This window comes from Oncorhynchus clarkii, chromosome 11 (assembly GCF_045791955.1).
Source record: "Oncorhynchus clarkii lewisi isolate Uvic-CL-2024 chromosome 11, UVic_Ocla_1.0, whole genome shotgun sequence".
NCBI classification, from domain to species: domain Eukaryota; kingdom Metazoa; phylum Chordata; class Actinopteri; order Salmoniformes; family Salmonidae; genus Oncorhynchus; species Oncorhynchus clarkii.
In genome coordinates, this window is record NC_092157.1 from 25,399,513 (window position 1) to 25,416,817 (window position 17,305).

The 17,305-nt window shown below is 42.2% G+C and overlaps 1 protein-coding gene across 4 annotated transcripts in view; it reads right to left on the reverse strand.

Annotated features, from left to right (window-relative positions):
* Nucleotides 1-2,069: 2,069 nt before the first annotated feature.
* The window catches only part of LOC139420407 (cyclin Y), a 61,516-nt gene continuing 46,280 nt past the window's right edge, over nucleotides 2,070-17,305 (reverse strand). For all 4 annotated transcript variants that reach the window (XM_071170472.1, XM_071170470.1, XM_071170471.1 and 1 more), the window contains 5 exons: nucleotides 16,748-16,805; nucleotides 16,435-16,554; nucleotides 12,350-12,516; nucleotides 7,217-7,379; nucleotides 2,070-6,352 (listed from right to left, as the gene is read on the reverse strand). In XM_071170472.1, the coding sequence (XP_071026573.1) occupies nucleotides 6,236-6,352; nucleotides 7,217-7,379; nucleotides 12,350-12,516; nucleotides 16,435-16,554; nucleotides 16,748-16,805 (625 nt within the window). In that variant the 3' untranslated portion in view covers nucleotides 2,070-6,235. The remainder of the gene's footprint in view (nucleotides 6,353-7,216; nucleotides 7,380-12,349; nucleotides 12,517-16,434; nucleotides 16,555-16,747; nucleotides 16,806-17,305) is intronic.

Below are 17,305 nucleotides of genomic sequence, written 5' to 3' on the forward strand. Positions count from 1 at the left end.
CTCTGCTAGGTAAAGCCCCGCCTGATCTCAGCTCACTGGTCACCATAGCAGCACCCACTCGTAGCACGCGCTCCAGCAGGTATATCTCACTGGTCGCCCCCAAAGCCAATTCCTCCTTTGGTCGTCTTTCCTTCCAGTTCTCTGCTGCCCATGACTGGAACAAATTGCAAAAACCTCTGAAGCTGTTGACTCACATCTCCCTCACTAGCTTTAAGCACCAGCTGTCAGAGCAGCTTACAGATCACTGCACCTGTACTTAGCCTATCTGTAAACAGCCCATCTATCTACCTACCTCATCCCCATACTGGTATTAATGTATTTATTTTGCTCCTTTGCACCCCAGTATCTCCACCTGCACATTCATCTTCTGCCGATCTACCATTCCAGTGTTTAATTGCTATATTGTAATTACTTCGCCACCATGGCCTATTTATTTCCATAACTTACCTCATTTTCCCTCACTGTATATAGACTTTTTGTTTTCTTTTGTTCTACTGTATTATTGACTGTATGTTTTGTTTATTCCATGTGTAACTCTGTGTTGTTGTATGTGTCAAGTTGCTACGCTTTATCTTGGCCAGGTCGCAGTTGCAAATGAGAACGTGTTCTCAACTAGCCTACCTGGTTAAATAAAGGTTAAATAAAAAATAAATAAACATAAACAAAGAGTTCCAGTTATTATCATGTACTTGTGTGGAAACCTGTTCCATGTGTGGAGGCTGCTTTGTGGGGATTAAGTTACGGGCTGTGGTGAACACCCAGGGGGATTTAGGTTGAGCGTGGGGGGTCATTGTCTGTATGTGTGTTTGAGGACTGCAGTGGATTTGCTGTAAATGTCTGTAAAACATGGGTAATTACTTATTTTAAAAAGGTTGGGAAACAGGTTAAGCACGTTGCTATTTGAATGGCTCCATTCGATCAGCAAATGTGCACGTTAAGGATACACAATGGCCATACTAAAATAAAAATGGACCAAAGGAATACATTTACTTTGTGATGGGCATCACCAGTCAGTTGAACAGATTGGCTTGTAATAAATGTAGGATTTTTTAACTGATTATCATCTCTCCCTCAGCTTGGTAGACTTATTAATATCATACCCACACATCACTTGAACCAATATTTCATCAAATGAAGCTTTTCCTTGTGTAACATATTAGTACTCCTGGCTGGTTCAGCACAGAGATGGTCCTGCAGGTGTGTGTTTATAAGAAATGTGGCAGCATGTTATTCATTAGCCTACAGCTCTCCTTCAGTAAATGTCACGGCAGAGAATCAATTGACTAGCGCAGCAATTACCACTCAGTATTTGAAATGTAAATCTGGGCTAATATGGAGGATTATACACGGTCCTTAGGGACAATGTGACTGTGCGAATGTAAACAGAGAGCTTTTCTGGCTTTTAAATCTTTGTTTCTTAGGGAGAGAAAAAAACACGCATACCGATCACAACATGGGCTACATTAGCAGAATAATAGAAACGACTCACTTTTCCTTAAAAAAAATAAAAAATAACTACTTTGATTTTGGCCTGAAGTCATGTGTAGTGGTGATCTTCTTTAAAAAATAGGCCCTGCTTGAACTCCAGATACCTAACGTTGTGAGTGACCAACTTTGAATGGCACAATAGGACATAACATTGACGGAAGATAGTCTAGCGGCCAACTAATTGAACTTTACATTCATATTTCTCATTCAAAACCGTCTCTCTTGCACCGACATCGACCCAGTCCTTTACATTGGGACGACGTGACAGAATCATCGTCTCTCTTCCAGGGCTGCTCAATCAGAGACACCGATAGACGTGCTAAGTAGCCCTGACCACCACAGAACCAAAGCAAGGTTCATAGTCAAATGGGTGACACTGTAGTATACACTTGACTTGGAGACGCGTATTGCATAAACAGGAGTACTCCCCATTGAAAATGGAACTGATACCGTTCAAGTACAGCAAAAAACAACGACATAAAGTATTTATAAAAGATGATATAAAACACAGGGACTGACATTTGTATATGAAGACTTTACGAATGCTACAATTTGACGTCCAAGTAAAGTGACACGTGGTATTTTTATTGCAAGGTTTAAACGTTTATTTATTGTGCAGGTTTCTAAACATTGCTTCTGAACTGGGCACATCAGTTAAACTAAAATCATAGTTAGAACAGTCCATATAGGGAGAGAGACCGCGGCTTATTCAGACTCCAGTCCCTTAGGGTTGTTGGTCCTGGGATCACTTCTTAGAATGTAGGCTACAATTAACTAAGAGATTAGTACTCAAAAAGATACAGACTAACCACATTGGGCAAACTGAGAACAGGAACAAACAACATAAAACAGCAATAAAATCCCAGAAATAAACTATAAAACAAAACGTAAAAACAGAGTTCACACAACTATAGCAGTTTCTTTCATTAGCACAGGAAATCATTGACAACTGAGAGTTGCATTGGTAAATCCTAACATTGTCGTAGAAGAGATAGAAAGAGAAAAGGTAGAAGAAGTAAAAACTCTATGCAGAGGTAGAGTCTAGTGCACACGACTATCACCCCAGTCCCTAGCCTAGGTTATACCACAGGCTCGGGCCCATAGAGCATGAGGAGTTCATTTTCATTTCTAGAAATCAACATCAGACTGTATGCACACACACATACATACAATAAATAAGATATACAATCTTAGAAATACCTCTACTGTCTCCTCACGACAACGCCTGTTTCTTCTCGCCCAAAGACATTTGCACTCCAGTCGCTCACAGTCACAGCGCCATAGAACGCAACAGTTCCGTTTCAGAGTCCCCACATCATTCCAACAGTTCCGTTTCAGAGTCCCCACATCATTCCAACAGTTCCGTTTCAGAGTCCCCACATCATTCCAACAGTTCCGTTTCAGAGTCCCCACATCATTCCAACTGTTCCGTTTCAGAGTCCCCACATCATTCCAACAGTTCCGTTTCAGAGTCCCCACATCATTCCAACAGTTCCGTTTCAGAGTCCCCACATCATTCCAACAGTTCCGTTTCAGAGTCCCCACATCATTCCAACAGTTCCGTTTCAGAGTCCCCACATCATTCCAACAGTTCCGTTTCAGAGTCCCCACATCATTCCAACTGTTCCGTTTCAGAGTCCCCACATCATTCCAACTGTTCCGTTTCAGAGTCCCCACATCATTCCAACAGTTCCGTTTCAGAGTCCCCACATCATTCCAACAGTTCCGTTTCAGAGTCCCCACATCATTCCAACAGTTCCGTTTCAGAGTCCCCACATCATTCCAACAGTTCCGTTTCAGAGTCCCCACATCATTCCAACAGTTCTGTTTCAGAGTCCCCACATCATTCCAACAGTTCCGTTTGAGTCCCCACATCATTCCAACTGTTCTGTTTCCAAGGCCATGCCATTCCAACTGTTCTGTTTCAGAGTCCCCACATCATTCCAACAGTTCTGTTTCAGAGTCCCCACATCATTCCAACTGTTCTGTTTCAGAGTCCCCACATCATTCCAACTGTTCTGTTTCCAAGGCCATGCCATTCCAACTGTTCTGTTTCAGAGTCCCCACATCATTCCAACTGTTCTGTTTCCAAGGCCATGCCATTCCAACTGTTCTGTTTCCAAGGCCATGCCATTCCAACAGTTCCGTTTCAGAGTCCCCACATCATTCCAACAGTTCCGTCTCAGAGTCCCCACATCATTCCAACAGTTCCGTTTCAGAGTCCCCACATCATTCCAACAGTTCCGTTTCAGAGTCCCCACATCATTCCAACAGTTCCGTTTCAGAGTCCCCACATCATTCCAACTGTTCTGTTTCCAAGGCCATGCCATTCCAACTGTTCCGTTTCAGAGTCCTTATACCATTCCGATCACGTGCAAAGGGGATCTATTATATCACAACAATACATATTCCAAGGCTAGTCCTTCATTGTCTGATACTTTGGTTCAACTCCATCCCTTTTTACATATGAAAGTGAAACATCTGGCAGATAGTTGGTCCTGATGAATGGTTTGAATGAATGCTGATTGGTATTCACGGAATGCTATCAAATAAAACTATGAAAACAACAACTGTAGAGACCCTTGATAAGGAATTGCTTTTATCTTTTCAATAGTTAAGATTGCTTAAGAGAGGGGAAACACCGTGAACTCAACAACTTTAAAATAAAACAGCATCAAGAACAAGAGGAATGTTTCACTTACATACCTGGTTTTGCAACAGGGATATCATAAAACCATGTAACACTGAAAACATCATTCATACGGTCACAGAAAATATATGTACGATAAGATGAGAGAGTCTAACAGAACGGCCTCAATTCAATGTTTGAGTGTGAAAAACACATGAACCCATCATTCACTGTAGTTTATCTGAGCTATGCAAACTTGATATGAAAAACTAGATCCTGACAAAGATTCAAATTCCTTCCAATGGTTTTACTATCTAGATTCTAGATAAAATAATACCAGCTTCCACATAACTCTCCTCATATCTGGTATAATAAGACATTGAAATGTTTAAAAATGTAAATACTGATCAGATATTTATAAATATTTCACCCCAATTCTCCATGTTTGAAAGTTAATGTGCTCTTTGTCTGCACACTGATATCTTATATACACTGTACAAAATCAATTAATTTGCTAAATAATTATATTTTATTTATTCCTAATGGTTTTGTGAACAGTGTTTGTTAATCAATAAACGTCCTTTTATTCTAATATACTGTAGGACATTTTTAGAAATACATTTCCAATATGTTGAAGAATCATCATGCAAATTGGCTTTCTGAAATTACGTTTCTGCTGTTTCTTTAGGAGTTGGAAGATAAGTAATTTAAAAAATAAACACTCAAGAAAAAAACTCAACCCCAGTTGCACTTTAAAAAGGAAGGTCTCCATGTTACACTAGCATGTTACACTAGCATGTTACAGGCACCACAGGTCAGAAAAACGGCAGTGAATACACTATATGGATGTTCAAACTCACCATTTTGTCTTACTTATACTAGTTATTTCCTGTTCTTGGAAGATGTTTTTCTCCTTTCTATTCGAGGGCTTGTCCTTCAAACTCATCCCAGTACGTCATTCGAGACCTAGCATGAAACAAAGTGGGACATGAATATTGCTTGGCGTGAGCGGAATGTTCACTGGAATGTTTCAATGTGGTAGTATCCCAAATGGCTACCCTATGGGCCCTGGTCAAAAGTAGTGCACTATATAGTGAAAAGGGTGCCATTTGGGGACGCAGCCTGTATCATTTTGGCCATGAGAAAGAGAGAGATAGAACTAATGTGTGAAATAGTTTTAGATAATCATCACTCAGTGGCAAATTGGTATAGCTAGAGATAGAAGGGAATGCAATTAAAGATAAAGATAATTTTGTTCACCTTCAACTGAACTTCATTTATCAGTCTTATCGCCCTAATTAAGTTATTCTTCAAATGTCTGTCTTCCTTTACTGTATATCTCTCACTTCACTTTCCCTCTCTTGGTACATGTAAATGTAAATACAAAACAGTTGCCATTTTAAACTCAAACACAGGTGCAGTTTGTTGAACGTTACAGAGAAAGAAACCCTTGAGGTTTTGGCAGTTTGATTTCATTGCAACCAAACACAGTAAGAATAAAACTTGATGAGCTCTTGTTACTGCCTCCAAGGAAAGTAGAGACATTTCTATATTTCAGGAATGTGTACAAATTAGGTTTGCCTGTTACCTGGGAAAAAAACATTGTGCTTTAGAGAGGAATTTGCTGAAATCCTTGAAAATCATAGGAATGTACAGTATACCCGAGCGATTTCTTCTCTATACAAGACAGTCAACCTTTAAAATGGCTATTGGAATGCTTTTGTTTGAGTTTATGGGTTATTATTCTAGGATTTTTCAAATCTTTCCACTGTCTCTTGATCTTTCCAACGTTCTTTTAATCTTTTCCCATCTGGCCACTGCTCTTCTGCCATTGGTCACCAAGTCACCTGTAGGACTCAAGTTCAACTTCAGACAACCAGAGGGACATCTTGTATGTACAGTACACAAGTGGACCATCAGAGCAACGATAACACTTATTATCCACAAAAGTGCCAGCAGGTCATTTCTGTGTGAAACAAACCACACAGACGCAACTGGACAACTGAGTTCTGAGTCTAAGTTCTCCTGCCCTAACCCTTGACCTCCCAGGCCAGGCAGCCATGTCATGTCTCCGTCATGGTGGATGCGCTGTCCTCCTCCTGGTGGCGAAGGACGCTGTTAGGATATGATGGCCGGATTCCACCTCACCACCGCCAGATTGTCTGCACTCACAGACCTCTTCTTGGCCGCTTTCCTCAAGTCTTTATACTTGTCATCACACAACCTGGAGATGGCCTGAGACATGGAAAAATGCACAATAAGACAAAGTTAATTATGTTTCATATTATTCTATGTTCATGTACACAGAGCTACATAAACTACAATGGAAGCCTAATAACAAAAATGTAGGGATATTCATAATTCTGCTCTGAAACAGAGCAAGATCACTTATTATCTTTGGTGGCATTTCTTTAACAAGTCAGATCAATATTGAATACGATCCAAAACTCTGCCTGTTTCCTTCTCCAGTGATCAGTGTACCAGCAGATAAGCAGTACTATTACAGCTCCACTGACAGAGAACGGAGAACGACACGACACGACGTCTCAACCAGCATCCATACCACAAGGGCTCATTTCAGACCTTAATTGCCCAGCGGAGAGGCAGGGGGACGAGGGGAAGGGGAGGAAGGAGGGATGAGGAGGAAGAGCGGATGGGAGAGAAGGGGGTCGCTGGTGCTGCTGGGGAGATAATTACATGGCAACGAATGCCGCCACACGTCCTCCGTCACAGACACAAAACGAACGCAGAGAACACACCACCACCTCTGTCAAATGCACACTGTGCTCACTGCCCACTAATTAGCAGGCTATATCTTGCCATTGTGTTTGTGCATCCTCCAGCCATGTTTTACAGAGTTAATATCTTGATGAAAGGGGAAGGAGAAAATCTCCCTCTGGAGCACAAATGAATGATAAGGAATTGTGCATGCTGTTTTCAAAGAGGCTTCAATTAGTTGGTGATGACAGTAGTAGCAGTGTCTATAAACAAGTAGCATTGTGTAGGTCCTTTGAATGCTGTCAACGAAAACAAGATCAGCATCCTCACAGCTGATGGGATGGTGGAGAAGCAGCGACTGTATGCGCCACTGCGACTCACCTCTAGTTTCTGAGCCTTGTCCCTGCTCAGTGGCTCCAGAGGGAAGCTGAGGTTGTTGGCCTCGGCCATGGAGCGCAGGTCAAAGTAGTACTTAGCGTAAACACTAGACGGAACGTTGATGTTGAACTGCAGCAGCTCCAGAAACTGACGCTCCAGCTCATTCCTTCATACGGAGAGAGAGAGACAGAGAGAGAGAACGAAAGAAATGATCACCAGTCAGTGTCTTGAACTGATCTTTAAGAAGAACTAAACAACTGAAAAAGAGACGTCGCCAACTGTCTTATGTGCTAAGCTTTTAGAATTAATCAAAATTACAGACTCCATGGTATCAAGTCAATTAACTGTGGATGCAGCTTAGCTTTGATTGGTTTCAGTTGACCGTTTCCCCTGACCGACTGTTTCTCTGACATCCTTGAGACAGCCTAATTGGTCGGTCTGTGTCTCTGTAGCAAAGCCCCGGTCTTTGATTCACAAGGTTAAAGACGTCTGCTACACCAAGCATCGTGCTTTTCTCACCACCTACATAGATATTCTAATTCATGCAGCAACAGACGAGCTAAATTTAGCCAGCCGTGGAGCGGTGGAGGCTCTGCCTAATAAAACTCCTCTCCTCCTCCTACTCCTCAGAGAGAGAGAGAGAGACCAAGAGAAAGAATCGCATGCATTTGTTTTGGGTTCAGGGCTATGTTCTATAAGCCCACTGAGAGGGGGTCGGGACAACAAGCAGTCTTAAAACTAACTGTGTACTCAGGATGGGTCAGGAGGTTTACTGGCGGCTACACATTCAAGGTGTCAGATAACGTCTCTAAATAATCCACATAGTCTGTTTGTGATTCATTTTGGGTAAGGAGGTCGAAACCCCAGTGGCCTGTGGCCTTAGTTAACTATTGTCTACCAGGCTATGAGACTTCAGACTGTACCCATGCCGCAGATACCGCCTGTCTGAAAACACCCCAGCCCCAACCACAGCTCAAGACCCCAGCCCCTGGCCCAGCCCTAATCTCAGCTCAAGCTCTAGCCTCAACCCTAGCCCTAGCCCCAGTCTCAGGACCAGCCCCTAACGCAGCCCTATAACCAATCCCCAGCCCTGGGCACCAGACTGGGGGAAGCAGACCTGAGTCATGCCTGATTCCAAAACACCAGACTGTCCCAATACCGACTAAACCACCACTGACCCCATATCAAGATTATTCTGAGTTCACAACGCGAAATGTCCCCGACTGTTCCCAGCACTGAGTGGGGTTGGCAGTAGAGCATGAGATTAGGGATGGGCATTTGTCCCCGACTGTTCCCAGCACTGAGTGGGGTTGGCAGTAGAGCATGAGATTAGGGATGGGCATTTGTCCCCGACTGTTCCCAGCACTGAGTGGGGTTGGCAGTAGAGCATGAGATTAGGGATGGGCATTTGTCCCCGACTGTTCCCAGCACTGAGTGGGGTTGGCAGTAGAGCATGAGATTAGGGATGGGCATTTGTCCCCGACTGTTCCCAGCACTGAGTGGGGTTGGCAGTAGAGCATGAGATTAGGGATGGGCATTTGACTATTACACTTACTGAACATGTTGTGTGTGTGTGTGAATGTGTGTGTATAGATATATATACACACAGTTGAAGTCGGAAGTTTACATACACTTAGGTTGGAGTCATTAAAACTCCTTTTTCAACCACTCTACAAATTTCTGGTTAACAAACTATAGTTTTGGCAAGTCGGTTAGGACATCTACTTTGTGCATGACACAAGTAATTTTTCCAACAATTGTTTACAGACAGATCACTTCACTTATAATTTACTGTATCACAATTCCAGTGGGTCAGAAGTTTACATACACCAAGTTGACTGTGCCTTTAAAAAGCTTGGAAAATTCCAGAAAATGATGTCATGGCTTTAGAAGCTTCTGATAGGCTAATTTTATTATTTTAATTTTTCCTTTATTTAACTAGGCAAGTCAGTTAAGAACAAATTCTTATTTTCAATGACGGCCTAGTGGGTTAACTGCCTGTTCAGGGGCAGAACGACAGATTTGTACCTTGTCAGCTCGGGGGTTTGAACTTGCAACCTTCCGGTTGCTATTCCACCGCTCTAACCACTAGGCTACCCTGCCGCCCCCTTGACATAATTTGAGTCAATTGGAGGTGTACCTGTGGATGTATTTCATGGCCTACCTTCAAAATCAATGCCTCTTTGCTTGACATCATGGGAATATCAAAATAAAATCAGCCCTCAGATAAAAATATATAGACCTCCACAAGTCTGGTTCATCCTTGGGAGCAATTTCCAAACGCCTGAAGGTACCACGTTCATCTGTACAAACAATAGTACGCGAGTATAAACACCATGGGACCATGCAGCCGTCATACCGCTCAGGAAGGAGACGCGTTCTGTCTCCTAGAGAGGAATTTACTTTGGTGCGAAAAGTGCAAATCAATCACAGAACAACAGCAAAGGACCTTGTGAGATGCTGGAGGAAACACGTACAAAAGTATCTATATCCACAGTAAAACAAGTCCTATATCGACATAACCTGCAAGGCCGCTCAGCAAGAAAGAAGCCACTGCTCCAAAACCGCCATAAAAAAGCCAGACTACGGTTTGCAACTGCACATGGGGACAAAGATCGTACTTCTTCGAGAAATGTCCTCTGGTCTGATGAAACAAAAATAGAACTGTTTGGTCATAATGACCATCATTATGTTTGGAGGAAAAAGGATGAGGCTTGCGAGCCGAAGAACACCATCCCAACCATGAAGCACGGGGGTGGCAGCATCATGTTGGGGGGTGCTTTGTTGCAGGAGTGACTGGTGCACTTCACAAAATAGATGGCATCATGAGGAAAACAAATGATATGGATGTATTGAAGCAACATCTCAAGACATCAGTCAGGAAGTTAAAGCTTGGTCATAAATGGGTCTTCCAAATGGACAATGACCCCAAGCATACTTCCAAAGTTGTGGCAAAATGGCTTAAGGACAACAAAGTCAAGGTATGGAAGTGGCCATCACAAAGCCCTGACCTCAATCTTATAGAACATTTGTGGGCAGAACTGAAAAAGTGTGTGCGAGCAAGAAGGAAACCTGCAAGCAAACCTACAAACCTGAATCAGTTACACCAACTCTGTCAGGAGGAATGGACCAAAATTCACCCAACTTATTATGGGAAGCTTGTGGAAGGCTACCCAAAATGTTTGACCCAAGTTAAACAATTTAAAGGCAATGCTACCAAATACTAACTGAGTGTATGTAAACTTCTGACCCACTGAGAATGTGATGAAAGAAATAAAAGCTGAAATATATAATTATCTCTGCTATTATTCTGACATTTCACATTCTTAATATAAAGTGGGGATCCTAACTGACCTAAGACAGGGAATTTTTACTAGGATTAAATGTCAGGAATTGTGAAAAACAGTTTAAATGTGTTTGGCTAAGGTGTATGTAAACTTCTGACTTCAACTGTATATATATAAAGAAATATATAAGTAAATAAAAAAGCAAGTGCCATTTAAGATTAATTTATTGAAACTGTAATATCAACTGGTTATATTATATCGTGGAACACAATCTTCAAAAAGGCAGGAACATCAGCAGTGACGCTTGCTAGTAGAAACCTATGGCTGTGCAATGGCATAGGCTTGTTTTATTCATTTAGCAGACAAGATGCCCTTATTTCCTGAGCCTTTATCACAGTCAAAAAGCACATATTTTATAGTAAAAAAACATTATGTAATATAACAGAATAAAATAACAGAATATTTTTACAAAGGAAAACGGTTGCCAGTGCGAAGTGATGTGCTCCATTTGGTGAGTTGAAAGACTATTTTTTTTTTAAACAAAATTAAAAAATCAGTGTTATTTTTGATATACAGACATTTGATTTATGCTGAAAAAGTAAACACTACCTTTCAAAAGTTTGGGGTCACTTAGAAATGTCCTTGATTTTGAAAGAAAAGCACATTTTCTGTCCATTAAAATAACATCAAATTGGTCAGAAATACAGTGTAGACATTGTTAATGTTGTAAATGACTATTGTAGCTGGAAACAGCAGATTTTTTATGGAATATCTGCATAGGTGTACAGAGTCCCATTATCAGCAACCATCACTCCTGTGTTCCAATGGCACGTTGTGTTAGCTAATCATTTTTAAAAGGCTAATTGATCATTAGAAAACCATTTTGGAATTTTGTAAATGGATGAACAATTTCACATTGAACACTGCACGGTGAGGAATTACGGCTACAACATCCGTTTGGTGAGTAGGCATGATTCTGATGAAAATATGCTCTGTCTTTACCAAACTAATGTTTTGGCATATTTTCAGTGTGGAACCGGTCTATGTTTAGGGAGGGTTATTGCCTAGGCTAAACAATTCTAAATGGCACTAGCAGTTCGCAAAGTATCTTAAGTAGAAACCAGACTGGAAGCAATTATTCCAAAACTGCAGCTCGTTGTTGGAACACATATTTTCATACTTCGATCAACCAGTCCATTTTGAATTGGTGATAAAACTGTCCTCATTTGGCAAGGAATTTAGCTTGTGTATCACATCAGTTAGATGTGTTGTTGTAGGCATGTATTTCTGTAGGCCTAACGGGAGCTTGTGTATCCCATCAGTTAGATATGTTGTTGTACATATTTATTTCTGTAGGCCTAACGGGAGCTTGTGTGCTCACTCAGCACACCTGTGTAGGGAGCGGGTGGAACACAACTGAGTGAATGAGACACGGAGTGGAAAGGGAATTTAGGGAGAAGAGCAGTGTGATGCTTAGCTTGGTTTCTTTTTAGTTGTGCCCTGCAAATGCACATGTACAAATGGAAAACTAGAGTCAAGGCAAATGAACGAGCATTCCACTAAATAGTTTTGCACCATCTCTGGTTAGAAATCGAGCTTTGACGTCCGTTCGAGTACTCGATTACTCATGCCTATCCCTACATGAGATAATGTATACTGTTATTATGCATGCATGCATGCATCCTACAATAGACGGTCTATACCCTGTCTATTTGCATAAGGACAATTGAAAGTCTGTTGTAAAAAGGAGACAGATTTAACCTGTAGCTTCTGCTGAAAACTGTTAGATGGACTAGCTGGCTGCTGGTTGATCTGGGTTAGTGTGCTTAATGGACTGTTCCAGACTCACATGTCCTCCACGGTGATGTCTTTGAGGATCTGGCAGTAGTCTACGTTCCACACAGCCTGGTCGTCCCACACCTTGGACGCCAGCAGAATGGCTCCCAGGACGATACGCTTCCAGTTGACTGGGCAGATGTCTATCTCTGCATAAGTTAACAGGCGCTCCAGGTACACCTGGGAGAGAAAAATAAATAAATAAATAGATGACAAAGACAGTCCTCCTTTTAAAAGATGTCTGACGTCAAAGACATTCCTCAACTATCCTCTGGTCTGGTGTGTGATAGACTCAATTCAATACATAATTGGAGCAAAAACAAGAATCTTGTTGAATTGTGAAAAATTCAAATAACAAATGGACATTTCCCAGATGATGTATGAACAACAATATACAGTACAGTTCTTCCTCATCTAAGATAATTACTTCAGATCCAGATAATTACCCTGTTCTCTGTGTGCCTGAATAGATTCTGGAATGAATGTTCCATTCCAAACTCCCCTGGCATTCCGTCTCCACAAAGCCAAAATAACAGACCATGTCAAAACCTGATAATAATAAGTAATGCAGTTTCTCTGGGCTTTCTCGTAAAATATACATGTCAATCAAAAAGCCTTTCCATTATCGCAGCCACAGTCTCCATTCAGTTCGTCAGTGAATTTAAAAAAAATGCACTGAACCGTTAGGCACAATATATTAGGAGTAGTCTAATTTACAGCAATTTCTTTTATATTCTCTCCATGTATCATCATTTTAGTCATTTCCTTGAGGAAATGTGTTTGGTCTGTCTTAAGACACAGTCCGTGCTATGTGGTAGGTGGGTGGTGAATCTAGAGGCCTGTACTGTATGTGTCAGACTTGCTAATAGAACACACACTTCAGTTATTCCATCCAGCAGTCTCCAAGGACTGTGCTCCGTTCCTCTATTGTCCACAGAATTCATCACCTACAGCTTCAGATTGTACATCTAGATTCACCCAAACCTAAGCCTAGATACACAGCTGGTCTTCTACACAAAACAACTTGTTGGAAATGTGTGCGTAGGATTATATACAGCGGAGGTGGCAGGGTACGTGACACCCACATTTTTGGAGAGATTGCCTTATGATGCACAGCGGCATCCCTGTCATGGCTTCACACAGTGAAGACGGAAACTCCCCCAACATGGAAACATTGTGTTGTTAACCACTGGCAGTATGTAAAGTAAAACACCACCCACCCACCCAGCACAACCTCACCCCTCCAGTGCCCATATTCATATAACGTCTCAAGAGGATGAATGCTGATTTAGGATCAGTTTCGCATTTTGAATCGCTATGAATGGACAAGCTGGGCCTGATCCTAGATCAGCACTCCGACTCTAAAACACAGGAAAACCTCCGCATTTTCTCCAGTTGAAACTGGTCCTGTTCCCTATTCAATTACTGTCGGCATCCCATCCCTGCATTCCCTCTAGGGTGTGGGGTCAATGGGACAGTCTGTGGGCCAGGTGTGCGGTGTGTGTGAGTGTTTGTGGAAACCAGATCATCCCAAGTGACAGAGATGACAGGCCAGTGAAGTCATAACCAGACAATGGAGTGTCAGAACACCACAGGAGGACCACACATCTCAGGGCCACAGACCAAAGCTCCATCAGGCCGGGGCTGCATGCCAAATGGAAACCCATCCCTTATGTAGTTCACTGCTTTCAACAAGGGCCTCTCAGCAGTAAACCAAAAAAACAGCAGGTGTTATTGAGATGGATGGAGGATGTTTCCAAGCAGAGTGGAGAGGTGTTCTGCTCTACAATGGTTTACACAAAACATTAAGAACACCTCCATGACATACTGTACAGTGCCTTTGGAAAGAATTCAGACCCTTTGACTTTTTCCAAATTGTTATTATGTTACAGCCTTATTATAAAATGGATTAAATAAATAAAAATCCTCAGCAATCTACACACAATACCCATAATGACAAAGCGAAAACAGGTTATCATTTTTTGCAAATTTATTACATATAAATATTCAGACCCTTTGCTATGAGACTCAACATTTTGCTCAGGTGCATCCGGTTTCCATTGATCATCCTTCAGATGTTTCTACAACTGTGGTAAATTCAATTGATTGGACATGATTTGGAAAGGCACACACCTGACAGTGCATGTCAGAGCAAAAACCAAGCCATGAGGTTGAAGGAATTGTCAATAGAGCTCCGAGACAGGATCGTATCGAGGCACAGATCTGGGGAAGGGTACCAAAAGATTTCTGCAGCCTTGAAGGTCCACTGGCCATCCATCATTCTGAAATTGAAGAGGTTTGAAACAAACAAAACTCTTCCTAGTGCCGGCCGCCCGGCCAAACTGAGCAATCCGGGGAGAAGGGTCTTGGTCATGGAGGTGACCAAGAAGCCGATAGTCACTCTGACAGAGCTCTAGAGTTCCTCTGTAGAGATGGGAGAACCTTCCAGAAGGACAACCATCTCTGCAGCACTCCACCAATAAGGACTTTATGGTAGAGTGACCAGACGGAAGTCACTCCTCAGTAAAAGGCACATGACAGCCCGCTTGGGGCAGACCATGAGAAACAAGATTCTCTGGTCTGATGAAACCAAGATTGAACTCTTTGGCCTGAATGCGAAGTGTCATGTCTAGAGGAAACCTGGCACCATCCCTACGGTGAAGCATGGTGGTGGCAGCATCATGCTGTAGGCATGTTTTTCAGCGGCAGGGACTGGGAGACTAGTCAGGATCGAGGTAAAGATGAACGGAGCAAAGTACAGAGAGATCCTTGATGAAAACCTGCTCCAGAGCGCTCACGACCTCAGACTGGGGCGAAGGTTCACCTTCCAACAGGACCAGGGCCCAAAGCACACAGCCAAGATGATGCAGGAGTGGCTTCGGGACAAGTCTCTGAATGTCCTTAAGTGGCCCAGCCAAAGCCCGGACATAAACCTGTAAATAGCTGTGCAGTAATGCACCCCATCCAACCCGACAGAGCTTGAGAGGATCTGCAGAGAAGAATGGTAGAAACTCCCCAAATGAAAGTGTGCCAAGCTTGAAGCATCATACCCAAGAAGACTCGAGGCTGTAATCGCTGCCAAAGGTGCTTCAACAAACTACTGAGTAAAGGGTCTGAATACTTATGTAAATGTGATATTTCCGTTTTTTATTTTTAAGAAACTAGCAAAAATACCTAAAAACATGTTTTTGCTTCATCATTATGGGGCACTGTGTGTAGATTGATGAAGAAAACAAACTATTTAATCAATTTTAGAATAAGGCATAACCTATCAAAATGTGGGAAAATTCAAGGGGTCTGAATACTTTCCCTAGTCACGGACACGTTATTAATGGTTTGTGTACTCCGTGTAAACCATTGTAGAGCAGAACACCTCTCCACTCTGCTCGGAAAAATCCTCCATCCATCTCAATTTTTACTTTTTTATTTATTTAACTAGGCAAGTCAGTTAAGAACAAATTCTAGGAACAATATGTTAACTGCCTTGTTCAGGGGCAGAACGACAGATTATTACCTTGTCAGCTCGGGGATTCGATCTAGCAACCTTTCAGTTACTGGCCCAACATTCTAACCACTAGGCTATGCTCCGCCCCAATAACACCTGCTGTTTTCGGGGGGTTTACTGCTGAAAGGCCCTGGTTGAAAGCAGTGAACTACATAAGGAATAGGTTGCCATTTGGTAGATATTGGACAAATCCTTTAAGACACCAAACATGATAAAAGGATTAAACATAGGTTGTTAATCAACTCGAGAATTTATTGAATATAGCTATGATCCCTCGGCCATATACTGTATCTTGACATTAACATTTTATGCAGATTATTATTAATAAGTTATAACAAGTTGTCCAGTGTAGGAAATCCTCAGTGTTTAGAAAGACCCATGTACTTTAACTTGACCTGAACAAGGACAAGTAGGCCCAAAATGACAGTGATGTACCTCAACTTGCACCCTATTCCATATATAGCCCTATGGGCCCGGGTCAAAAGTAGTGTACTATATAGGGAATATGGTGCCATTTAGTTAAGATGTTATTAAATGGGAGCAACACTCCCTCCTAGTGTTGTGTGGCAGGGTGTGATGACGATGTCACTCACTAGTGTGACGATAGCACACTCTGCAGTGAGCTGGGCTGCACTGAACAGCGTCCGGACAAAGCGATAGATCTGTTTCTGCTCCGGGTCGTGCTTTTCATAGTCCGCAGGAATCTCAGATTTCTGTAATCAACAGAGGAGCAAAGAGACCGATAATATAGTAATGAAACATGGGAACAGCCCAATTCTGACCCAATTCTGAATTGATCTAAAGACTATTTAGTGTCAAAATAATCATAATTGGGCTGCCTGTGTAAATGCAGCCTAATACACAAGCATATCCATAATGTATTATATATAACTACAAAAGTCTTACCGTAAGTGGATGAAGCTTTTCATCAAAAATATCTAAAACCATTCTCCCATCGATCTCCCTGGAATGACAAAAAAAAAGGCCACGCAGGTCAGTTGCTGAATGACAAGTGATGACAGTAACCAGTCACGAGACCCAAGTTCGAAGGCTCGTTCACAAACACCCTGTGGCTTTGACTGTTTTGACTGAGGAGAGGAGAGGGATGCTGTTTCGATCCTCTACAAAGTCAGTCAGGCTGTAGACCAATAGGGGAACACAGCCTCAGTGACCTCGCCACTCTGTTTGAAAGGCACATTGATCCATCTTGCCACAGAACACTCAGAATGGTGTCCCACATGGCGCCCTATTCCCTACGTAGTGCACTACTTTTGACAATAGCCCTATGGGCCTTGGTCAAATATAGTACACTATAAAGGGAAAAGGGTGTCATTTCAGACACATACTCACAGTACCTAAAGTACTAGACCTCTAAAGACTGTAATTCTGGACTCATGCCAGGGGGGCAATGGGGGTCTGTTCGTGTTATCAAAGGCTGACTTTTATGTGTGACCCTCCCTCACC